The sequence below is a fragment of the Carassius carassius genome, chromosome 4 (assembly GCF_963082965.1).
Source record: "Carassius carassius chromosome 4, fCarCar2.1, whole genome shotgun sequence".
Classification (NCBI taxonomy): Eukaryota; Metazoa; Chordata; class Actinopteri; order Cypriniformes; family Cyprinidae; genus Carassius; species Carassius carassius.
In genome coordinates, this window is record NC_081758.1 from 41,094,358 (window position 1) to 41,119,959 (window position 25,602).

The 25,602-nt window shown below is 34.6% G+C and overlaps 2 protein-coding genes across 4 annotated transcripts in view; one reads left to right on the forward strand and one right to left on the reverse strand.

Moving 5' to 3' along the window:
- Window positions 1-2,728: 2,728 nt before the first annotated feature.
- On the reverse strand, window positions 2,729-11,949 carry LOC132140051 (TNF receptor-associated factor 2-like). Its single transcript, XM_059548831.1, has 11 exons — window positions 11,773-11,949; window positions 10,562-10,772; window positions 9,660-9,738; window positions 9,450-9,548; window positions 9,153-9,314; window positions 8,997-9,071; window positions 8,766-8,840; window positions 5,884-6,411; window positions 4,714-4,891; window positions 4,470-4,618; window positions 2,729-3,211 (listed from the first exon to the last, which is right to left on the reverse strand). Exons 2-11 carry the CDS (start codon window positions 10,747-10,749, stop codon window positions 2,993-2,995), a joined length of 1,752 nt encoding a protein of 583 aa, XP_059404814.1. The 5' UTR covers window positions 10,750-10,772; window positions 11,773-11,949; the 3' UTR covers window positions 2,729-2,992.
- Window positions 11,950-14,437: 2,488 nt separating this feature from the next.
- Window positions 14,438-25,602, forward strand: part of LOC132140052 (rab-like protein 6) — a 31,768-nt gene continuing 20,603 nt past the window's right edge. The window contains exons 1-6 of one of the 3 annotated variants that reach the window (XM_059548835.1): window positions 14,438-14,595; window positions 16,557-16,955; window positions 19,777-19,911; window positions 22,286-22,333; window positions 23,625-23,677; window positions 24,378-24,469. In XM_059548835.1, coding sequence (XP_059404818.1) covers window positions 16,826-16,955; window positions 19,777-19,911; window positions 22,286-22,333; window positions 23,625-23,677; window positions 24,378-24,469 — 458 coding nt within the window. In that variant the 5' untranslated portion in view covers window positions 14,438-14,595; window positions 16,557-16,825. Of the gene's footprint in view, window positions 14,596-14,724; window positions 14,880-16,556; window positions 16,956-19,776; window positions 19,912-22,285; window positions 22,334-23,620; window positions 23,678-24,377; window positions 24,470-25,602 lie in introns of those variants that run through there. The other 2 variants (XM_059548833.1, XM_059548834.1) reach the window with 2 other exon arrangements.

Genomic DNA, 25,602 nt, shown 5'->3' on the forward strand with positions numbered 1-25,602 from the left:
ACACATATAACATAATGCAAATATATAATAATTAATTGCTAAAAACTAAGTTGTCAATGAGGATATTGACTAAAGGACTAAAAAGCAGACTAAGAAGACCATGAAGTTTGAGACTTTAAATATAAACAGTAGCCATGATAAAGGTTTGTGAAATGTTATTTTGTTGTTTTATGACAATTTTTGCATCTTACATAGAAACATACTTGGATAAACTTCGAAAAGATAGAGGTACAGGAAAACATCTTCTGAATTATAAAAAAAAAATTGTGAGCTGTCAAAATCAACTTTAAATGAAAGTGTGGCATTAATTATAGTAGCTTAGTTTTTGTACATACAGTACATTTAGTAACTTCTGTTAGTCAGAATAATAATTCAGTAAATTAAATTGTTTATTAAAAGCAATAAAATATTTTAAATCAGCAGCCCATTGTTATAGATTTTACAAATCTGCGGGTATATAATTTGCAGTGTGATATTACTTGAAAAATTTAGCTGGAAATTTCACCTGGAACAAATGTCAGTTAAAAAAAAAAAAAAAAAAAACATTTTTGAGTTTGACATACATTCAATCTGTTTTCATTAAAGGACAGATCATGATCTAATAACTCTACCAACACTTCACTATGCATATTTGGCACGAATAATGTCACAGAAACACAGTATAACAAATCTTTTTAATGTATGGCATCATCTATTTCATCCCTTTTAAGAAATGCCCTCAAATTGAGCTTCATTAGTATTGCAGTTCATAGATCCTCATCTTTGTGATGAACTATTTCTCAAATCAAGCGATCAGGTTAAGTTTATCGCAAGGCATCGCATGTACAAGTTAATCTGTATTTCTGACAATTTACTAAGAAGAAGTGAAAATTAGTTTTAAACCACCATGACTGCACATGTACAGCTATATAAATAATATGCATTAAATATAATAAAATAGATGTAAACTGTATATACATTTACTGTATAAAGATCCCTCGCTTTGAGAGTTAATGGTTATATATAAAGATACATTGCATATAGAGTACAAGAATATCAATAGCTGCTTTTATTTTTTAAGAATAAAAGCAGTGTATCACATAAAATAATAGTCATTATGTTTAATATTTATTTTATTTGTCTCTAAAGTATGTCAGCAGTGGTGTCGTCACTCACTGGATGAGTAAACTGTTAATGATAAATATCATGTGCATTTGCAGATTGAGGCTCCCCATGCACAGAGAAGTTTCAATAGTTGTCATAACTGGTTTAAAATCAGTGGATTCGGGTTATTAGTTACACCCCCAATGCCAAATATAAAAGACAATTGTATATCAAAAGTTTTCAAATGCTTGGTCCTGTGTAAACATCTCAGTTTACCCTAGAAAATACACAAACTGCCTCGTTTGGCAGTGAGAAGAATTGAAAAGAAATAAAATACAAACTCGCACTCCATGAAGCCGGCAAGCACTACAAACTCAAGCTCCGATGTACCATGTAAACTGTAGAAATATTCCTATTTACAAAAGTAATAACAAGACTTGTCATTGTTTCTTATAAATGTACAAAATGCAACGTAATAACTTGAATATTCATGTGCACGGGACCGTTTATTTCACAGACACCTACGGCAAGATTTTACCTTTACGATTTTACGATACGATTTTACCTTTAAACTTCAAACTATCTTCCACAGATGTATCCAAACACCGATTAAAGGAAATCCACGATCTTGACCCTCACTATACTTACTGTATGACAATTAAAACCCCCTTGACCCCTTAAAAAACAGTTTAGCACTACAGGAGCACAATTCATCCTCTTAGCATGGATGTTTCCTAAATAAAGTGTGCTGGCCACATTTCGTGGTAATCGACATGCAAATTGCAATTTATAAAAATGCTAATCAGCGTGTTTGTTTATTAAAACAAATTGTCTAATTAGAGGATGTGTAATTAGAGGATGTATAATGCTAGTGATAATATTAATGAATTTGACTGTGATTAAATCCGTTTTTCACCCACAGTAATTACTACATTAAACGCAAAAAAAGTCTATGTTGTGCTGAAGCGCTAAAAGGAATAGGTAAAAAAAAAAAAAAAATTTGCTGAAAATGTTCTCCCCCCTCAGACCATCCAAGATGTAGATGAGTTTGATTATTCATTCGATCAGATTTGGAGAAATGTAGCATTGCATCACTTGCTCACCAGTGGATCCTCTGTAGTGAATGGGTGCCGTCAGAATGAGAGCCCAAACAGCTGATAAATACATCATAATAATCCAAACCACTCCAGTCTATCATTTAATTTCTTGAGAAGCCAAAAGCTGTGTGTTTGTAAGAAACAAATCCATTATTAAGACATTTTTAACTTCAAACTGTTGCTTCCGACTTTGAAAAAGATAATACAAATAGTCCATAATCCATAATAATGCTTCCATTAGTGAAAAAGTCCATCTTGATTTGTCCTCTCACATCTAAATTGTGCTTGTTAACATGCTTGATCTGTGCATATTTTTCTCCTGATTCAGACCAGACTACATTTTTTGTACCTTGATAGGTTTGTTTCCTACAAATGTTGAGCTTTTCACTTCACTAGACTGATAGACTGGAGTGAAGTGGCAATCTGACAGCACCCATTCACTGTAGAGCATCCTCTGGTGAGCAAGTGATGCAATGCTACATTTCTCCAAATCTGTGATGTAGAAACAAACTCATCTACATCTTTCATGTTCTGAGGGTGTCAAATAAAAAAAAATCTCATTTCTGTATGATCTATTTTGCAGTATGATCTACACTATGCAACTGGACCGGACTTCACGTTCAATCCCAGTGTTTCACAACTCTTTTTCCTATTATAGAGCTCTACTGAGCCTTTCTGGAACTGTGCATCAGTGCAACTTTTGTGAAGGCTGAACACATGCAGGGAAACGTGTCAATACAGACGTGGAATAAATCTCCTGCTGTGGTGAAGAAGATTCTCCATCAGAGGCAGCGTATAAGAAAGTAGAAAACTTAAAGGCCAGTGAGGTCCACGATGACTTTGATGAAGATGGTGTCGTCACGTATGTATGAGTTCTTGCCCTCCAGCTTGGACAGTGGACAGAAGAGCGGGCAGCCGCTGGCAATGTTCATCTCGCTTACAGGCCTCTGGAATGAGGAGGAAGTGACATCGGGACGGAAAGCATCGATGATGTGCTCTCTGTTACTCTGGTCCAGCAGCATCAGTGTGACCTGGAAGAAGGTAACTAACTTCAGCTCACAAACACATAACAATGCATGCATTTTGGGATGGCCTAGGTTAGGCTGGTTCATTTCGTTTCCCCACCTGCATGGCCTTGGTTACACCACAGAACGTTAATACTATTCTTAATATTAAAATAGATATCAAATATATAATTTTAATACATGAAATGTATTAGTTCATTTATAATTTATTATTATTGAAACATACTGCATGGAATAAATCTCATGCTGTGGTTAAGCAGATCCTGCAGGAGAAGCAGCGTCTAACCATGTCGTACAAAAGTAGTTATATATATATATATATATATATATATATATATATATATATATATATATGTGTGTGTGTGTGTGTAAATTAACATATTTATAAATATAATACATTTAATTATATTCATTGTATTCATTTTATTATTTTTATTCTGTTCACAAGAATACATTTCTATATTCAATTAATTCTATAATCACTTAAAAACTTACAATTTCCCTATTTGTAACTTTAGAAGTTTCTGTTTTATCTATTTGCATATATACATACATATACTACATTTATATATATATATATATATATATATATATATATATATATATATATATATATATATATATATATATATATATATCCACACACACACATTCTTTTTTTTAATAAATTAAAATAAAATAATTTATATATATATATATATATATATATATATACATATACAAATATTAAATTAAATTGTTTTAATTTAATATACAAATTAATCCATAATATATGTTTATATATATATATATATATATATATATATATATATATATATACACACATTTATTTATTTATTTATTTATTTATTTATTTATATATATATATATATATATATATATATAAACTTTTTGTGTGTGTGTGTGTGTTATAACTAAAATAAAAAAATGTATTATTAACATATTATAAATCCTAAATTAAAAAAAGACCAAAACAGGTTTCTAAGTTATGTATTATTATTATTATTATTATATGCATCCTGTAAGAAATAAAATTATGCAATATTAATATATTCAATCATAATTTATTCACAATAATAAATTATCACTTGAAGTTGCCCTATTTGAATTTAAATGACCTTTGATGAAAAGTAACAATATAATTTATTTTGTATCCGGAGTAGTGCAATAGTGTAATGTGTTCATTTAAAACAAGTCTCCTCACTGCTGCTTGTAGAACATGTGGAATAAGTCTGAAGACAAGCATTAAAAAATGGTGATGCACCTTCTGGTTGAAGGGCCATTTGAGCAGCGCATCACTCAATCCTCTCATGACCACAAAAAACAGCGAGAGATGCGTTCCTCGTCCCGTCCCGTCGCCGTTCAGGTAAATCCGCAGGCACATCCTATAGCCGTACTTGCTTGTGTAAAATGCTGAACAAAACAAGGAGCATGTTAGTCAAAATGTATAATTTACAAATCAAAACAATGATCATTGTGTCTATTCTGACTAATGTGGGTTTTTTTACCGGGTGAAAACATGGCAGGCGCCCGTCCAGCAATGGCATCTTGTCTCTTTTTAGTGAAATCTGATATCCGCCAGATGAAGACGCCATCAAACGTGGTGGCAGACATCTCCCGCAATCTGCCCTCCATTTCAGCCACAGTCAGGTCTTTAACACCCACCTGCCGCTCCAGCTGACGAACCTACAGGAGACATGATGGAGAAATATTCGATATGGAGCATAAATGATTTTCACATAGCAAAGCTTAGTGTGTCATTTTCAATACATAAATTTCTAAGGCCTCTAAATTATCTGCATCATAACTTTTCTGAAATACTTGTACAAAATCTATTCTGTCGTCTGATTGATAGTTTATATTTTTTAGCAAGTTTTTAGTTGAATTGTACAAACATCCACCCCCGTGCCTCACCTTAATAAGTCATATTAAACACAAAAAAATATATATATATTCACTTAAAATTTTAAAAGCTTCTATTTTATGATAATTATTGTTATTATTATTATGCATTATCCTAGTTTCATTTATATATATGTGCATACATACATTATATTTTTATATATGCTGCAAAAAGAAAAGTAACGTTGGAATATATGTAAATTCCAATTTATTTAAAAATACATTTCTATTTGAATATATGATTTAAAAAGGCTTCTATGTTATGTATTATTATTATAAAAAATGTATATATTAATATATTCAGTCCTAATTTATTCACAGTTATATATACATTGTTATATATACAACACTATATATACATTGCATTATATGTTTTGAAATTATATGTTTTGAAGCTTTGATCATAAAACTAAGCATTTAAATATCATCTAAGACAAATTGTGGAAGTTACATGGGCACAACTGATATTTACACTTATTTTTTTGTAAGTATCTGCTATAGATCTCATTTATTTACGTTACAAACTATCAGAATTAAATTATTCTTTTTGGCCATATAAATATCAGCATCTTCACCAAATTGCATTGGAATAAAACTGAGGTGTTTATTCCTCCATATTCTCACCATATCATACTATAAGAGCCATAAAAGCCTGATGTATCAAATATGATACGCAACAAAAAACCACATATGCAACCTAAATCTTTAATAAACTATTCCATTTCTGACTTTTATTTTATACGTCAGGCTTAACAGGGTTAAAACAGACAGCACACCTTGTTACTAAGAGCCTCGATTTTTTCCTGATCGAGTCTGTGTTGGCGGTTGCTGGCCTCCATGGTGGTTGCGAAGCGCTCCACTTCTCGGTTTAGCACGCAGACCACGTCTTCAAACGTCCCCGCCTTCACCTCCAGCTCCTGGCAGCGACGGCCCAGATCTGCCACCTTGGTCTTCTCGCTGTGCAGCTGGAGCTCCAGCGCTGCGCCCACCGAGCTGGGCAGAGGGGTGAAGGAGGTGGGCAGCGTGGTCGGAGGTGCAGAGGAGGACGAGGATGAGGATGAAGAGGAGGGGACCCCCTGCACGGGAGGTCCGTTCGGGCCTGGGATGGCGCTCAGCTGACTGACTCTGGTCTCTAGGTCTCGCAGCGCCTGGTGAAGCTCGTGTGCTTTGTGACCGGCCAGCTCCAGACTTTGGGGCTGCAGACCCTCCAGACTGACCTTCATGCCCATGATGTAGTGCAACAGCAGGTTCAGATGTTCGTGAGCACAGACACGCTCATGATCGTGGATCTTCTCCTTCTCCACCTCAAAGGGAAAACAATTCGATTAAACTTCAACATGAATGATTCCTCAGTCATGCGGTTTGCATCATGACACTGCATTATGAGTTGAGTTCTGCACACAGGAAATCATAATTCGAACTGCGTCCTCTAGGGGCCGCTTTGGGGAACACCTCGTAGTGACCCGTGTCTGAAGCATACATTAAAAAAACACCAACTTGTTGGCCGGCGACAGCCTCCGACGTCACTACCGGCGCGACTATAAATAAGCACCGGGAGAGCACGTCACTATTTTCTTCATCTTCACTGACTGTTTTGTTTGAAGCATGCATCTGAAAGAACCGGTAAGGGTGATCTTTCTCTGTTTATCATGGTGACAACTAGCAAGCGTTTAGACGATGTCTAACGCGTTTGCTTCATGCCCTTTCTTGAGTTGGTAAAAGCCCCGTTCATCTTGGGTGCCACTCCACCTATGTATCCTTGGATACCTATCTAAACAGGGTGTTGCTACTAGAGTACTGTTGGGACAGCTCTTTCAGTAATCTTATGCGTAAGCTAGCGGTAGCCCCTGTGTGACAGGCAAGACTTGGTACAAATGCTAGGTTCTTAGCCGTATCCCTTTAAAGGAATCTTTCCTGATTCCAAGCTTTCAGCTCTACTCTGGGCCGAGGCCATAACAATTAAGTTGGGTATGTAGCTTAGGCCTTTTGGCCGTAAGGGGTACTGTCACAGACAGCCGTCTAATGTCCCAGGGGCAACTCCAATGGAAATGGTAGAGTTGGTACTTAGTGCTTGCCATGATTCTGGCCTGCACTCCCGTGGGTATACTGTTCCCCATAGCGGCCCCTAGAGGACGCAGTTCGAAGTTCCCTCGAAAGGGAACTGTCTCAGGTTACGTATGTAACCATAGTTCCCTGAGTAGGGAACGAGACACTGCGTCCTCTAGCTCCCTGCCATGCTTCGGATGCAAGCTTCAGATGAAGAAAATAGTGACGTGCTCTCCCGGTGCTTATTTATAGTCGCGCCGGTAGTGACGTCGGAGGCTGTCGCCGGCCAACAAGTTGGTGTTTTTTCTATGTATGCTTCAGACACGGGTCACGACGAGGTGTTCCCCAAAGCGGCCCCTAGAGGACGCAGTGTCTCGTTCCCTACTCAGGGAAATATGGTTATATACGTAACCTGAGACAGTTCACTTTGGGTTTTTATTAGGGACAAATATAAAAGCCTAGTTTTATACTTGTATCTGTGAGAAATAGGTTGATACATTTGAAATATCCTTTAGTGTTACAATTATTAATATTTTAAATTAACTAAGTTTTAAAGTTTTCGATTTAATTTTTTATAATTTTTTAATTGCTTGTCATTTTTATTATTTTTTTAAATATTTTTAATTATTTTTAATTGATTTTATTTCAACTTTTCAAACATTTGTATCTGTATGAAAGTGATATTTGATACATTTTGATTAAATAAAAGTTTTTTTTTTGTGATGTCTTTTTTTTATTTTGTGATGTCTTTTGTCATTTTTATAATATTGTATTAATATATTTTTACATTTCTAGTAAGTTTTAAATTCGATTTATTTCAGTTTTAACAATTTTAGTACTTCAACAATTTTATTTTAGTTTGTTGCCATGTCATTTAAGTTATTTTTTTTTTAAGTTTAATTTGTTATTGGAAAATGTTTTACTTTTTTCAATTAAACATCTTAATAGTTTTATTTATTTTAAGAAATACCAGTCTGTTTTCTGAAGATGTTTTTTTTTTCAGTTAACATTTAATTTATTTCAAGTAACCAATGATTTTCATGATTTTGGTTTTAGCTTTAAGACCAATAATAACATTTTGTTTTAATAATAATAACCTGGTGTTGTATGTACATTATGCTGTACACTGAGGTTTGGGATAGGGAAAAAGAAAAGTATGAAATGATATTCCAGTATATATTTAAAAACCAAGTGCAAAGGGATTGTGATTCAATTTGAATTTTGTGCGGGTTGGAGTAGACATGGAGAAAGTGGTTGATTTTCTATTGCTGTTCTAAAAAGACAGAATCATAACTTGCAAATGGACTTTGTGTTTCCATTATAAATTAATGTTACATACATTAAAAAACAAAAGAAAACACAAATGCATGATTGGCATTTGCGTTTGGATATTGTCACAATGCATGTGTCCACAAATTGAAAACCCAACTGCAAATACTCTTTGCATTTTTGCAAAATTGTCCGGAATATCATTCCATAGAAAAGAGTAGTTTATGACTTTTTTTTTACTCCAACTGATTGTGTTTATTATTTGTAAACTTGTTTTTTTTTTTTTTTTTTTTAAGTGTACAACAATGTGTTAAATAATAGGATTCTAGATATGAAAACTTACTGAAATGTCGCAGCCAACCACATGATATCTGCATGGAGTCCTGAACTTGCTGCAGAACTTGATGTGGTCAACATACTAAAAAGAGGAGAGCAAAGAAATATCTAATATAATACTATATAACTATCTACCATCCGTACATACAGTATCACTTGTTCTGTTCTCTTTAACTGAGTGTTACTGAATAACACAGTCATTTTCATACTGGGTGTGATATGTTTTTGATTACCACACCTTTTCCCTGGGGATTTTCTTCTTCGCACATCCTTCACAAATCATAGGATATTTGGGACAGATCTCATCATGGGCCTGTGAAAACATTATTTTGTAACATGAAATGCCTTTTTCCTCCTTCAAATGAATGCATCTTTTGTCAGACCACTCGCTTACCTTGATGTTTTTGAAATGAAATGGTTCTTTACAGTACTTGCAGTTGAGTGTTCTCTCAGGACACTCGCGTTCATTATGACGCTCCTGTTCGTTCAGTCTAATGAGCTCTTTGCACAAGGGACACGGCAAAATCATGAACTCACACTTCCCTTCATGGCTCAACTAGAAAAACAGACATGTGACACAAGTTACCATTGAGAAACTGTCCATTTATACTGGATGTTATTGCATATGTACGGTAGTGTCTAAATACTTCTGCTCCTTTATATCAATAAAGCTAATGTTAATGAACACAACCTCATAATCTTTAATACTGCCTTTCCAGGAGCAGCCTTCGTTGAAGCAAACAGCTGGAAGATTTTCAACTTCTCTTCTGGCAGCATTGTCGGGAAACGCCTGCAAGAAAACACAGAGAATGTGCATGCTCTGCAATAAAAGTTTGGCTTTAAATCATTTTAAAAATGCTCACAAATCTGGATTCACATCTAGTGAAGCATTTGCACGTACGCAGCCTGGTTTGAGGATGGACGTGGGCTCTTCGAAGATGTCCTCCTTGATACAGGCATTACATTTCTGTGGTCCTGATCTAAAATGGCAATGAAACACACATTTGCTATTTTGACATCAGCATTTTTGGCATCAATACAAGCTAATCAATGCTTAAATATATGTTGTGATGTGGAACTGTATTTTTTTTATGTATAATCACTTACAATTCCAAAATAAATCTAAAGAAAAAACATTGAATACAAAAAAAAAAAAAACTAAAAAAATATTTTTTTTTGCAGAAATGATGGATTAAATTGATCAAAAGTGGCAGTCAAATTAATTAATTAATCGTAAATAAAGTTTTTGTTTGCACAATATATGTGTGTGTGTGTCTGTGTATATTTATTATGTATATATAAATATACTAACATGCATGTATTTATTTCAGAAAAATATCTTGTTTATATATTAAATATATTTATTTATCATATAAATTACATGAATATAAATATAGACATGTAAATATTTTCACCGTAATATATACCGTATGTATGTGTATTTATATACACATAATAAATATTCACAGAAAACACACATATATTATGCAAACAAAACATTTATTTTGGATGCCATTTATCATGATTAATCGTTTGACAGCACTAATTCAAATAGAAAAGTTATTTTGAATTGAAATAATATTTTACAATATCAAAGTTTTTACTGTATTTCTGATCAAATAAATGCAGCCTTAGTGAATATAAGAATAAAAGAACAGTAAAACATTTGAACAGTAAAATTGTCATCATTCTCCTATTTCCATATGTGTCCATCGTCTCAGTAAATGTTTAAAGTCACTGCATCAGAACTGAATTTTATTGGCCAAATAACTGCATATGTTTGTGATCATCAGACTGAGTTACCCAACAGTCCGGTTGAAGCAGTAAGAACAAAAGCGATGGCCGCACTGCGCTTGGAACGGTCTCCTCAAAATGTTCTGACAGCAGTTGCATAAATGTTTGTCTTCAAGTTTGTTGGCCAGAATCTTCTTTGGGAACCCGGGCTTGTTGTTCTCCATGGAGGACGGGGGGGATGGTTCTTGAGCAGCCATGTCCTCCTCTAAACCTTCCTGATCTAAACCAAAGAGAAACCCCAGGGGCAGAAAACTATTATTAAATATAGACAACAACATTAAAAATTCAGATTGTTACACAGCTCTCTGGAATTCTTAAATATGATTGGTCACTCAAGGGATTCTCTGGGCAAACATATTTATATAATAATGAGCTAAACTGCTATGGAAGCCTGTTTCTGCCATAATTATAATAAAGGTAATTGTAACTTTTTATCTCACAATGTTACAATGTTTCTTGCAATCAAATAAAAAGTTAAAATTGTTTGATATAAATTCCAAATTCCAAATAAATTTATTTTATATATATATATATATATATATATATATATATATATATATATATATATATATATATATATATATATATAACAAAAAAAGCAATTGTGACATTTAATCTAATGATTCTGACTTTTCCCTCACATTTGTGAGTTTACATCTCACAATTCAGCTTTTTTTTTCTGTTTCAGCTATGGAATAAAAAAAAATATATTTATTTCAGGGTGAAATAAAAAGGCTCTAAAGTAATTAGACAAACATTTATAAGCTTTAATGATTGACAGACTTCTAAACAGCAGGCCACACAATACGAAACCTCATCTCTTTGTTTCTGTTTCAGTTTTGCTTGTATGTGCGTGTTTGCATACAGACATCCACACAAATTATGTATAATAGTCTAGTGTACAGTGGTGTAAACATTCACATGAAACACACACACTAGAACCTTTCATGCGTATCTCAAAGCACTTTTGTCACATATCGACCATGCAGCCGTCGATATACATAATGCAATCAGCTGACAATTGCACATCTCATCTTTTCCTCTGTTGCTAAGCAAATACAACATCTGTCGGATGGTTGTTGCGTCCTTTCTGTACCGCCACGCCTCTTTTACATGCATTAAAGGCATATGGTGAGCCTGACAATAAACATACATGCAATAAAATAAGAATCAAAGAGTGCATTATGAGACAGACGCACTAATGTGCGCGTCAGACTTACCGCACCGCGATGAGATTTTGCTTTCATTTGCTCGGTTCCGCTCGAGCTCTGATGGACGGAGGCGCGCGGCGCGTCTGCTGTGTTTTGGTGGTCGACATTGTTGAGAAGAGCGCGTGCTCTTTCACAGGATTACGTCATAATGTGAGCGTGCACTGGGGTTTGGGATCTCTGAGGTTGTATTCATGATAACCTCTTGAAACGCAGGATGAATGATTATTTGGTGCATAATGTCATAATATTAATTTAAATATAAACTATTAATATTTTTTATTATTGTTATTATTATTATTTAGTTTAGTGCATATTGTAAATATAGTACATAATATTCATACAGATGTATAATATACATATTGTCTATTATTATACACATCTACTGTAGTGTACTAATCTCAATAATAGCGAGGAATTTATAATAATAATACAATATTTTCTAAATCACCTTTTGCTTTGATTACTGCTTTGCACACTCTTGGCATTCTCTTGATGAGCTTCAAGAGGTAGTCACCTGAAATGGTCTTCCAACAGTCTTGAAGGAGTTCCCCGAGAGATGCTTAGCACTTGTTGGCCCTTTTGCCTTCTGTCTGCGGTCCAGCTCACCCCTAAACCATCTCGATTGGGTTCAGGTCCGGTGACTGTGGAGGCCAGGTCATCTGGCGCAGCACCCCATCACTCTCCTTCTTGGTCAAATGGCCCTTGATGCCTTCAGTGTGACTCTACAATTTTCATAGTCATGAAAATAAAGAAAACTCTTTGAATGAGAAGGTGTGTCCAAACTTTTGGTCTGTACTATATATATGTATATATATATATATATATATATATATATATATATATACACAGACACACACACAGACACAGACACACACACACACACACAAACACTTATTACTGTATAATATATTATAGAATATTATTATATTCTTATATGCATATGCAAAAGCATGTTTTTAATTATTTTGTTTAAATATATACATTCATATATTTTTTATTATTACTGTCTATATAATTATATTATATAACATTTTATTATATGATATATGTTATTATATGATATGATTGATTTTATATTATATTACAGTAAATTCAATTCAAGTTTATTTGTATAGCGCTTTTTACGATACACATCATTGCAAAGCAACTAAAATTTTAAATATTTAGTAGTAGCTTATCAGTGGTGATTGTCAGTTTATGTGTATATGACAGAAATGTACAGAAAACTCATACATACATAATCAAACGATGAACACTATTAAAAACAATTATTATATGATGCAATCAAATTTATAGCAAAATTTGGTAGTTCTGTATGTTGATTCAGGGTTAGCATAATCTGTGGTCCTATGAGGGGTCAGCATCATCTCTTCTCAGGTCTTCTGGATCCAGACTGAAGCTTGTGTAAATCCTAGTTACCACGTGATGTAAATCTTGTACATGATACGATATGATGGATTATATTATATTATATTATATTATATTATATTATATTATATTATATTATATTATATTATATTATATTATATTATATTATATTATATTATATTATATTATATTATATTATATTATATTATATTATATTATATTATATTATATTATATTATATTATATTATATTATATTCAGGGTCACCCATTAGGCAACGGTAGGCAAACGCCTTGGGCCCTCAAAAGCCAAGGGCCTCCTAAAATGCTTTTCATATAGGAGATGTGCATTAAGCACTGACATGTGAACAGTTGCTGTTTATGGTGTTTATTACCATTACAACCATCCGAATTGAACATGCTGTATCCTGCTTGAAAGAGATGAAAATATCATGCATCTGAAGCTGTAATTAAATATTGAGAAACAGTGTGTATTATATTTTTATAATTGTTTTAAATGCCGCTTACTCATTTATGAGAAGGAACCAAGTAGAGGAATAAATGTATAAATGCCTTTAAATGTATAAATGCCTTTTAAATATATTTAAAATTTGAAGTTAAAATAACTAAAAATAAATGTATTTAAAATTTTAGAATTAGGCAGAATATATTTTTTCACACTTTTCTCATTCTTTATGTCTGACATTCCAAAAGCACCTAGTGCCAGAGAATGAATGTTAATTTTCAATAATCCAGGCTGTAGGTTTTGTTTCATTTAATAATTTATACATGCATGTATTTTATACTCACCCCTGGTTAAAAAGCTCAATTTTGAGGTTAATCATTTTATAATTCGTTTTGTTTTTTGTGAAAACCTGTATCTCAACTGTTGATGATCAGTTGATAATTTGTGGTCTACAACATGAAAGAAAGCCAATATATAATGTAAATAAAAAATGTAGAAACATTGGACACATCTATGGGGCACCATTGTGCAGCAGTAAGCATCACAACAACAACAAAAAGAACCAAAAGGTTAATCTAGGATAATGTGTGCAAATGTATAGGGCCCCATTCCTATATTTTGCCTGGGGCCCCCAATTCATTAAATCCCCCCCATTATATCTTTTCTGAGAGGTGTAAATAGCAGTATACTGTACTTTCCGGGTTGTCTATTTTGATTGTGGATCCCATTCTACCACTAAAGGCACTAAAGACCTGCTGTTTCATCATAACACCGCCAAAAGGCTATTCATCATCCTACCGCTAGAGGCGCTGCAGCACAGGCGACGCTCGCCCACCTCGCAGTGTTCCTCACGGCATTCCACAGATGACGGACTCCGAGGGATGAGATGAGAGAGGGATGCTAAGGAAATGTTTCCCTTCAGCGCGGAAAACGGGCTACAGTGAACCTCAGCTGTCAGCAGAATGCGACTGAAATATCGCGGGCGAAGACTGTCAACCAGGTAACGCGGTAGTTAGAATAAAACAGAGCTAAGTTTCAATGAAACGGCACTGTTTTGGTTACCGTTAATTGACACGTCGCTTTAGCCGCGCAGCTGATGGCCCTCAAACAGACGAGCGCAAATAATTCACCTCACTAAAATAAACACAGCTATCAATGAGCTCCTTCTCTGGGACAGTTTTCACACTTCCCCGTCAGAGGCTCAGCAGCTTTTGTCCAATGTGTAATGTAATGTCCCTGGAGCTGCTAAACAACATCTAACAGCTGGTTCGTCTTGTGATTAAGGTTAGAATACAATGCGATTGAATGTTTTTATGATGTTTAAGTAACGTTAACTAATCAAATCTACGAGTCTGCTGCTATATCTGTCTTTATCTGAGGTTGTGATGTTGTTTTCGAGGTTATATGATGTAATTGGCAAATGTGATGACATACTACATTGTTTCTGCATTTTAAATCTATTTTTACTTGTAGTACTTTGTTGCTTGGGTTAACCTTAACGCAAGATTAAAATATGACACTTTTTTTTAAAAACACAATTCAGAGTTAGTTCTGCTGCCAAATGTGCGAAGGAGATTTAGACCAGTAATAATAGACCATCTTAATAAACATAAATAACAATCATTATTATTTTGGAAATTATTGTAATGTTAGAATAAATATGATAACCATAATAAAACACTAATGTGTTTTATACTTATTCTATACTCGTGTAATGTGGTAAAAATTAAAGGTGTAGTTCAGCCAACAATGAAAATTCTGACATTCATTAAACATTTAAAATATATATTTTTGAGTACGGAGATTGAAAGAATGTAAATTAATTTTTTTTACATATTTGAGAGAACAAACCCGAAACCTGACTGACTTAAAAACAGCATTCACCAGAAAAAAAATACATTATATTATAATATTTTAGGTTTCTGATAACTAATAAAAATTTATTTATGGTTTAATTTTTACCTTTTACAGTCTTTTTAATAACTAAATTGTCATATAAACGCACACATGTAAACCTTAAATTGATAATAAAGCAAAAATTGTAATTCTGTCATTTATTTACCCTCATGCTGTACAAAATATTTTTTATGAAATCCGAGAGCTTTCTGACCCTCCATAGGCAGCAACACAACAGACACATTCAAAGTGCAGAAAGGTAGTAAAGACTTCATCAAAATAGTCCGTGTGACTTCAGTGGTTCAACTCAACTGTAATTTTATGAAGCTACAAAAATACTTTTCATGCACAAATAAAAAAATACAAAATAGCCTTGAACGTGGTAGTTGTGTTGCTGTCTATGGAGGGTCAGAAAGCTCTCGGATTTCATCGAAAATATCATAATTTGTGTTCCGAAGATGAACGAAGGTCTTATGGATTTGGAACGACATGAGAGAGAGTAATTAATGAGAGAATTTGTATTTGTAGAAGGCTTACATGGTCATTAAGTTACTAAAAACACTTTAAAATTAAAAATTAAACCAAAATGAAACTTTATCCATTATCAGACACCTAAAATATTATTATATAGTGTAGTTTCTTCTGACGAATGCTGTTTCGAATTCAGAAAGTCGGTTAGTCTGATTCGAAGTAGTTTTCAAATATGAAAATTAATTTACTTTAAAATTTCACAATCTTTCTATCTTGGAACTAAAAAAGAGATATTTTAAATGTTCATGCTGCTCTTTTCCATGCAAGTAACTTTTCATATGTCAATTTCGGTCCATTTCTCACACAGACTTCTTGTATTGCTTTGGAAAACTTGGCGAATATGAATCCAGACACTTTTATGGTGTTTTATGTGGAAAAGGACAAAGTGTGAATAAACTGGTAAACATCTCCTTTTGTGCTCCGTGAAAGAAAGAAACTGGAAATGACACGAGAGGGAGTAAATGAAGACTGAATTGATCTTATTTTTGTGAAACTGATGGCTGTTTCTGTGTGCCCATGTTGTTTTTCTCACAGGTGATGCCAGTAGATGGACAGATATCATCGCAACGGTTACAGTAGCTAAAATGGCACATTTTAGGATTGTAATCTGTTGAAATAGAAAATAAACATATGTTATCTGCATCAATATATATTGAAGACGGACTCCAATCTTGACCTTCAGACCTCGTCACACCTGTCAGCGATATGTTGGGTTAAGAATCTCAGAAGTCTTCAATCTTTGAGTGTTTCTCTGGAAGACCAGGTTTTAGTGTTGTTGGACTGCTGAAGAGGCTTTCATCGAGATGTTCACCGCTCTGAAGAAGCTGGTGGGCTCTGAAGCAGGGCAGCTCAGGGATAGAAACATCCCCGCAGGCCTGCAGTCCATGAACCAGAGTCTACAGAGGCGTTTCGCCAAGGGCGTACAATATAACAGTAAGAGCTTTGTGCTTAATCTGATTTTCTTTGAGTAGAGCCTCTCACAAATAGTTTTCGATTGTGTTGAAGACGTCCATTGTTTTCTGTTGGGCTTGCCGAGTGAGTTTTTCTTTGTGGTTTGTCTGCTGTATTATGCTGTGTTGAAAAGAACTCGGCAGCACTTGTTTTGCAACGTTAAACTGTGTTGACAATTTAAAATCAAATTCAAATTTGTGAAACACTTTGTTTCATTTATTCCGCTTATGTTAGAAACAAAACTCCTGAACTCTGTCAAGAACTTGTCTTGGTCATGTTTCATCCACAAATCATAAAAAAATTAATCAATAAATTCAAAAATCTTAAATATAAAATATATATATATATATATATATAAAAAAAAATCTTAAAAGCCCATTTTATATATATAAAAAAGGGATTTTTCAGGGATTATTTTTAATTGTTTATATTTTCATAGTGAAACACATCTAATGCATGCCAAAAAGTATAATGCATATAATGCACAATTAAATATAATAAAATATGTATAATTTAAAAAGTATGTATACTAGTTGTTAGGGGTGTAACAGTACGTGTATTCGTACCGGACCGTTTCGGTACAGGGCTTTCGGTACGGTGCACGTGTGTACAGAATGACCGAATGCAATATTTAGTTTGCGGAACATAGGTACATTTTTGTGTTTCCAAACGAACATATGAAGTGGCGTAAGTCTCCGTGTTTAGCGCAAATCCCGCCCTGCAGTTGATTCAAGGCCGGTGACACACTGGATGTGTGGCGTGAGCGTGGCGTTTCTGCTGCGTGTCAGTTGCTTCGCGTTTTCTGTGTCTTTACACACCAGAATCGTGCCTGACGCAGCACTGGCGCGTGACATAGAGGGAGGCCGCCGACAGACCAGGATCTTGTCTTCACGACAACAATATCTATACTTCATGTTGAGCATAAATATAAAGCCAAATGATAAAGGACACCGTCAAAATAGACTATGTTTGACAGGTGCAATATGCCAGTGTGTCACCGGTCTAAGGTTTTCAAAGGCATCACGTGAGTGTGAACATCACTACAACTAGGAAAAAAACGATTGTAATTCAAACGCAGCTCCCGTCGGCATTTAAACAGACCTTTGCTCTTAATTCCGATCGGTCCAACACAATAACGAAATCTGAGCAGGTCTAAAAACTGAAACGGTTGATGCTGCACTTTACACTTTGGAAAAGTTATATATATATTTTAAATATGAGCAGGCCTACAAGCTGGGATTGGTAATGCTGCACTGTAATCATAGTTATTTATTTATATTTTTCATTATATTTTATTATATGATATTGGTTTGAGACTGAGAGTATTTTATTTAGTGGAGAACTTTGCAGCAGTATTTTATTTCTTATTCTTTTTTTATTTTATATATACTTTATTAAAAAGTATTTAAAAAAAGTGTAAACAAATTGTTAAAAAAAGTTTATAGTAATAAACAACCTGCAGTTTAATGTTTGCATTTCTTTCCCGTACTGTACCGAAAATGAACCGAACCGTGACTTTAAAACCGAGGTACGTACCAAAACGTGATTTTTGCGTACCAATACACCCCTACTAGTTGTAGACTAGTGTGTGTGTGTGTGTGTGTGTGTGTGTTTCAATTTATGCTGACTTAAAAAAAAAAAAAATAATAAAAAAAAGTGCAAATCCAAATGTTGAGAATCAAAGGTAAAATCTCATTCTGTGCATTTTACTAATGGGATTTATTTTTTTACTTTTTTTTGCGTTACAGAAATGTGAATTTGATTTGAAAATGCGAAATTAAATGTCATAAAAATAATGTCAACAAAATGTTATTTTCTGTTTATTTACCCACATAATGAAACACAAAGTTAAAAACACGTTAACATCTAATGCATTATACTACTGTATATATAAATAATCAAAGTACACCATTTAAAAAGTACGTATAAATATAGTCGTAGATTAGTATTTTTATACTGCTTGCAATTAATGCTGATTTAAAAAAAAAAAGCATTACAAAATGTGAAAATCCAATGAGAATCACCTTTTAAAAAATAAAAGTTCAAATGCCATGCAATGCATTTTAGTAATGGGGATTTTTATTTTATTTATTCATTATTTATGTGCTTATTTTGCATTACAGTAATGTGTATTTGAAACATACAAATATTGTCAGTTCAAAAACTTTATTAGCTTAGTTTTCTGAATGCAAAATTATTTTTCCCTCATAAAACTGTTAGGAAACACAAAGTTAAAGATTTGTCCCTTGGAAATTTGAGACATCATAACAAGTGTCATAAGACCAACAGCCCACTCTGTCTTAAACGTATAACCGTAACAGTACAGTAACTGAATCCTTCTTTCTTTGCCTGTCACTGGTGTGATGGAGTTGTGTAGAAGTTGTGTTTGACATGCGATGCTGCAGCAGTGAGCCACTCTGTGTTTCTTCATGGATCTGGCTTTGAATGCTTACTGTTTTTGTGGCACTGTGTTGTTAAAAAATGCATGAATGATATATGATCACCCACCTACTGGCCTATTTTTCCGGTTGCTTCTCCTTGGTAGAGGTGTCTTTTTTTTTTTTTTAGACATGCAGATATCCCAAGATGCCAAGCATTTCAGTGGTGAAAAGTGCATTGTGGTATACACTGTGCTGTATAAGTGCAATTTTTTAAATACAAATCTGGTGTGAAACTTTTTGTCTTGGTTTAGATCTTTCCATTTCCAATCAGTGCGCTTTGTTTATGCTTTGAAACTTGAGATTGTTTAATTATGTGTCCCTTAGGTCATATTAATGTTCTTGTGTCTGCTTGATTCTCTCAGTGAAAATAGTCATCCGTGGGGACAGAAACACGGGTAAAAGTGCACTTTGGCACCGACTTCAAGGGAAAAAGTTTTTGGAAGAGTACATCCCCACACAGGAGATCCAGGTCACCAGCATTCACTGGAACTACAAAAGTGAGTATCAGTAGCTTTCCATCCAAAGTTGCAAATTTAACTTTGGAATAAATGTTGAATATCACAGAAGACATGCAAATAAGAAATGTTTCCATCCAACGAGAACAAAATCATCACTTCCTGATAAACTGGTGCTAAATATCAGGAGGAGAAGCCACTGAATATAATAAATTTCATATATAATAAATTACTTGCGAGCAGACGAAACAAAATAAATGTGGTCATTACTTTCAGTGATGGATGCCTGCTGTAGAAATACTTTGATGCCAGAAATTACTCTGGCATTTAAGAATGACCATAACATTTCAGATGCTGTGCAACAAGATGAGTCCGCTGGCAAATCAGGCTTTGCCGTCCCATAGCGCGAAGTCACCTTACTTTTTTGATGCACATGGAGAAATTTACTCGGCAAATGCGTCTAAAAACACCTCAAGCAAGCCTAAAAACTTTTTCGTGAATTAAGGGATTAAAAACGGCATGATGGAAATGTAGCTAATGAGTGCCTCGTGCACTATATAACTTCATCCTTCATGGTTTAGGCTAGTCATGCACTGAAAATCCAGCAGTTGAAATAGCAGTTTTCAGTTTTGGCACGAAATATTTTGGAGGTCGAAATCATTGGCTGAAAAACAATGATGTTTAACTCTGATATGGACTTTGTCAGTGGCTATTTCATGCTCACTACCTGGATAAACTCCAACAAGTAAACATGTCAGCTGTTCGGACGCTAGTGCTGATTAACAATATAGATTTTTATCAATACTAATGAGTTCTTAAATCTCAAGTTCTGTCTTTTAGTCAATGTATATTCTATTTTCTCTTGATGCATGAACTTCACTAAACATTATAGCACAACTTTTTGCTTTGTGCTTTGTTACTTTTAATATGCAATAAAGTCTCAGATATCAAAATCGTTGAATTATCATGAAATGCAAACAGTAAATGTTGTTTTGACATTCTTTAATGTGACACAACAGATTGATGAATCCTCATCAGTTCAAGCAGCATATTAAAGGGTTAGTTCGCAAATTTGCTAAATTATGTAATTAATAACTTACCCTCATGTCGTTCCAAACCAGTAAGACCTCCGTTTATCTTCAGAACACAGTTTAAGATATTTTAGATTTAGTCCGAGAGCTCTCAGTCCCTCCATTGAAGCTGTGTGTACGGTATACTGTCCATGTCCAGAAAGGTAAGAAAAACATCATCAAAGTAGTCCATGTGACATCAGAGGGTCAGTTAGAATTTTTTGAAGCATCGAAAATACATTTTGGTCCAAAAATAGCAAAAACTACGACTTTATTCAGCATTGTCTTCTCTTCCGTGACTAGTTTAAGTCAGTCTGTGACTACGTTTACATGCTGTTAAAATTCGGGTTATGGTCGGGTTAAGGTCACTATTTGGGTTTCTGAAACATTCGGGATAACCCGTTTACATGCGTGAGCAGAGAGAGTTACCAATCCCGATGTAAACGGCGACGCACGGTTAGCGTCTGGACGTACGGACAACAAGACGCAATATGCGTCATTTCTGATTCTTCTTCCTGTATCCAAAGACAACAACAACAACAGCAGCAGCAGGCGGATAATGAATAGTTTGGGGCAGATAGCGATAGTCTTTGTTTGCGCTTTGGCGCTGGTACTGATCCACCAGCAGCACTTGACACTACTGTGCCTCTATACTGCACGCAGGGTTTTTTTATGCGCCGTCTCTACTCAAAAGACCAAGATTTCTTGTGAATAGAACATGCGCAGAACACACATTTTGATGGGGATATGCCGAAACGCGTTTTTTTTAAAAACCGGGATATGAGCATATCCGGGTTTTTGCCGGTGTTTACATGGCCGTGCGCGACCGGGTTATTGCTAATATCCCGGTTTTGACCGGGTTATTGGCTGCATGTAAACGCAGTGATTCTCAACTGCTCTTCCTTCAGGACATCAAGATGTGAAATAACACAGAGCCAGAAATGTAAACAAATGTTCTTAAAATCAGAATTAGAAAATGTATAATTTTGTAAAGGCATAGATAATAACTGACATGTGATTTACCAGCCAAACACATCTGGGCCAAATTTGGTATTAGATTTCTGTCTAATACATTACCCTTCTGTCTGCAACCCTTTCAGAACAGACCTGCGACTCATTTTTGCTTCTCCACTGGTTAAGTAGTCTTTTATGAAGGAAAGAGGTTTATATCGAAAGAACTTTCCAGTAACCTAAATTAATTTATATAAATAGACCACCCTATCAGAAATGAGAAATATACTGTACTAAATAGCAGTTTATTAGCAGGTCATCTTTAGTAAAGTATCAGAACCTGTTGACTCTTTTTCTAACTGTATTTTGTTCTTGCTTTTATTTTTGCACCTCAGCAACAGACGATGTAGTGAAAGTTGAAGTCTGGGATGTGGTAGATAAAGGTGAGTCTTATCACACACATACTAGTACTAGTTAGTACAAGTTAGCAGGTGCAGCTATGCAACATGTGATCCCAAACAAATTTTCTATTTGCAAAGAATCAGTTGAAAGATTAAGTCATGTGAATTATGTTTTGTCTGAAAGTATGTTTTCAGCTATATTTAAAGGTAACAGTGCAATGTCATATTTTACTTCTTTTTTTGTGGTCTGCAAATACTCAAAGGGCAAAAGCTTCCTCTTCCAGAAGGTGTAGGTGAGAGCTAGTAATCTTGTAGTCAAACATTAAACAGCCTATCTCTCTCTGTGTGTGTGTGTGTGTGTGTGTGTGTGTGTGTCACTTCTCTTCTTTTACTATAAAACCGTGCTCAGAATAGACGTCTATATTCAGTAGCCTGTGCTATTGTAAGACACTAGTGTGAATTTGATGGCCACATCTTTCCCACAGTGCATTTATTTTAATAGGGGATGGGTGATATGTTTCATTTATAATGCATTTTGTATTCCCTTCTGAAATTGTCATCAGAATGATCTTCTACAATGTAAACATTTCAAACAGCCCCCTTTTAAAAGTTCATAAATTATGCATGAATTGGAAATTCAGTTGATTTTTCAGCTTGTGGTTTAAATTGTGTTTGAACGACAATACTGCTCTTAAACAGTTTTCTTTTTACACTCTTTGTGAATTAGTAGTTATTACCGGCAAAAATGTACCATGGTAACCATATTTGTTTATGACATGCCTTATTATAAGTGTTGTTAAAAGTTTTTTTCCACCATTATCATCAAAAAAATAAAAATATGAGAAAGATTGGATCTATTATACTGAAGGTGATCCCATGTGAATTCATGTGCATCATACCACAAGTTTATGTACAGTATACCTTAATTTGTTCTCTTTAAAATATAATGTTTGTGCTGTTTAAGTTATGTGTCAAACCAGTAGGACATAACAATAGTGACACCAAGGACATGGATTTGATTCCCTGGGTATGCATGAACTGATAAAATGTGTACCTTAAATGCAATTGTTTATAATGGTAATAGTACTAATAAGATTAGTATTTTATTTTTGGATTGCTTTGACGAACTAGTTGTTTAAGATACTCAGGGTTCCAGTTGGTCTCGCTAAAATGTAAAAAAATCCAGTGCAGCTTATGTATGATGACAGTGAAATATTAGTTTGGGTACTGAATGGGTAAGCTTATGAATATTACTCTACTCGTATCTCACACTCACAGCTACTGAAGTACTGCCACACTAATTGTAATATCCGTGTTTCTCCAACTACTGCAGGGAAAGGGAAAAGACGCGGAGAGAATCTGAAATTGGAAAATGAACCTCAGGAGGTATTTGATAAACAAGGAACATTTGTAGGTAGTTACACTACTGTTGAAAAGTTTGGGGTTGCTAAGTGTTTTTGAAAGTCTCTTCTGCTCACAAAGGCTACATTTATTGAATCAAGAAATGTAATAAAAACAGTAATACTGTGAAATGTTGTTACAAATTAAAGTTTCTGTTTTCTATGTAAGTATGTATTTTAAAATGTGATTTGTTCCTGTGATGCACAGCAAAATTTTCAGCATCATTACTCCAGTCTTCAGTGTCACATGATTCTATAGAGATCATTCGAATATGCTGATTTGCTGCTTAAAAATCATTAATGTTGAAAACAGTTTCATATTTTTGTTGAAAGCATGCAAAAAAAAAAATCTGCAGTCTTTGATGAATAGAAAGTTCAAAAGAACAGCATTCATTTGAAAACTTTTGATCAGTTTAATTCTTTATTTCTGAATAAAAGTGTTAATTTCTTTAAAAAAGGAAAACTTACAGACCACAAACTTTTGATCTGAAGTGTAAGTCTACTTGACAGTTACCATGCAATTACTACTTCAAAGTTTGTTTTGGCTGAATTAAAATCATTTGGCATCTTCAGATGTCTCACTGTGTTATCTGTCAACTACTTGCAAGCTGACTTTAATGTTGCTCATTCAGCTGGAAACCAGATTTAATTTTTGCAATCTTGGCGTTGTTTTGCTGTCTGAGCAGTCAGAAACCGAGGTGGCTCTCGACGCAGAGTTCCTGGATGTTTATAAGAACTGTAACGGCGTGATCATGATGTTCGACATCACCAAACAGTGGTAAGGAATCTGCCTTCCATTTTTCCTTGCATTCACTCTCTTTAAACCCCTCATTCATTCTCCCTCTCCTTCTCCTGTCCCTCCATCACTCAATTTCCACCCCGTCTTCCCCTTTTTCTGATCAGTGGTCAGGATCAGGTGCCAGAAATAGGCATTGGGTTGCAGTAGGTCTTTGAACATCTCTTTCTCAGTAGAGTCGAGGAACAAAGAAAGTAATGAAACCAAACCTGCAGCCCAGAAAAGTATGAGAGACGTCGTCAGAGTAGTCCATCTGCCATCAGTGGTTCAACCGTAACGTTATGAAGTGACGAGAATACTGTTTGTACCCGAATAAAACAAAAATAACGATTTTATTCAACAATTTGCCTCCTCTGTTGTATCTCCACAGCACTGTAGAGCCATTTTGGAGAATATGAGCTGAACGTAGGCAGCTTATGCTCTTCTATGTCAGCCGTGCCACAAGGATGTGCTGTTTTCTTTCAAATCAAAGTGTAAATAGACGTAGAAAACGTATCCTTGTGACAAGGCTGACTCAGAAGAGCTGCCTGCATTCAGCTCATATTCTCCAAAATATGGCACTACGGTGATGTGGAGAGACAAAGAGGAGACAAATTGTTGAATAAAATCGTTATTTTTGTTTTATTCACCTACAAAAAGTATTCTCGTCGCTTCATAACGTGGTTGAACCACTGATGGCAGATGGACTATTCTGATGATGCTTATCATCAATTGGGTAAGTTGGGTATGTGCAGCTCCAACAAATGTTTGAGGTGAAGTATTGCTTCACGACTAAAGTGGCAAACTTGGTCTTATATTAAAATGTTGGCCAATGCTGAAAGTTGCTCTCATAAGAACATTGGGCATTTCCACTTATAAAACCACATTTGAATTCTGTTTATGTTACATTTAACCTGTTTCTGGGCAGATTTGAGCATACATATGTGGAAACTGAATTAAGAATGGAACAATATAGGATCAATTTGTCAATAAAATTCAGCTACCTCAAAGATAGATGTATGAAAAATGGGGCTCAGCTCACTAAATGATTGTTGGCTGGCTGTGATCTTGGCTTACTCAGTCTTGTTTTTTCTGGTCAAAGTCTTTTACGAGATAAAGTATAGATGAACAAACAA

Excerpts from the sequence above, each read along its gene's own strand:
- LOC132140051 (XM_059548831.1), bottom strand. The coding sequence starts at position 10,749 with ATGGCTGCTCAAGAACCATCCCCCCCGTCCTCCATGGAGAACAACAAG. Across the intron at positions 9,739-10,561 it reads TGCTTCAACCGGACTGTTGG|ATCAGGACCACAGAAATGTA; the intron begins GTAACTCAGTCT and ends TTGCCATTTTAG. Across the intron at positions 9,315-9,449 it reads GCAGTATTAAAGATTATGAG|TTGAGCCATGAAGGGAAGTG; the intron begins GTTGTGTTCATT and ends CTGTTTTTCTAG.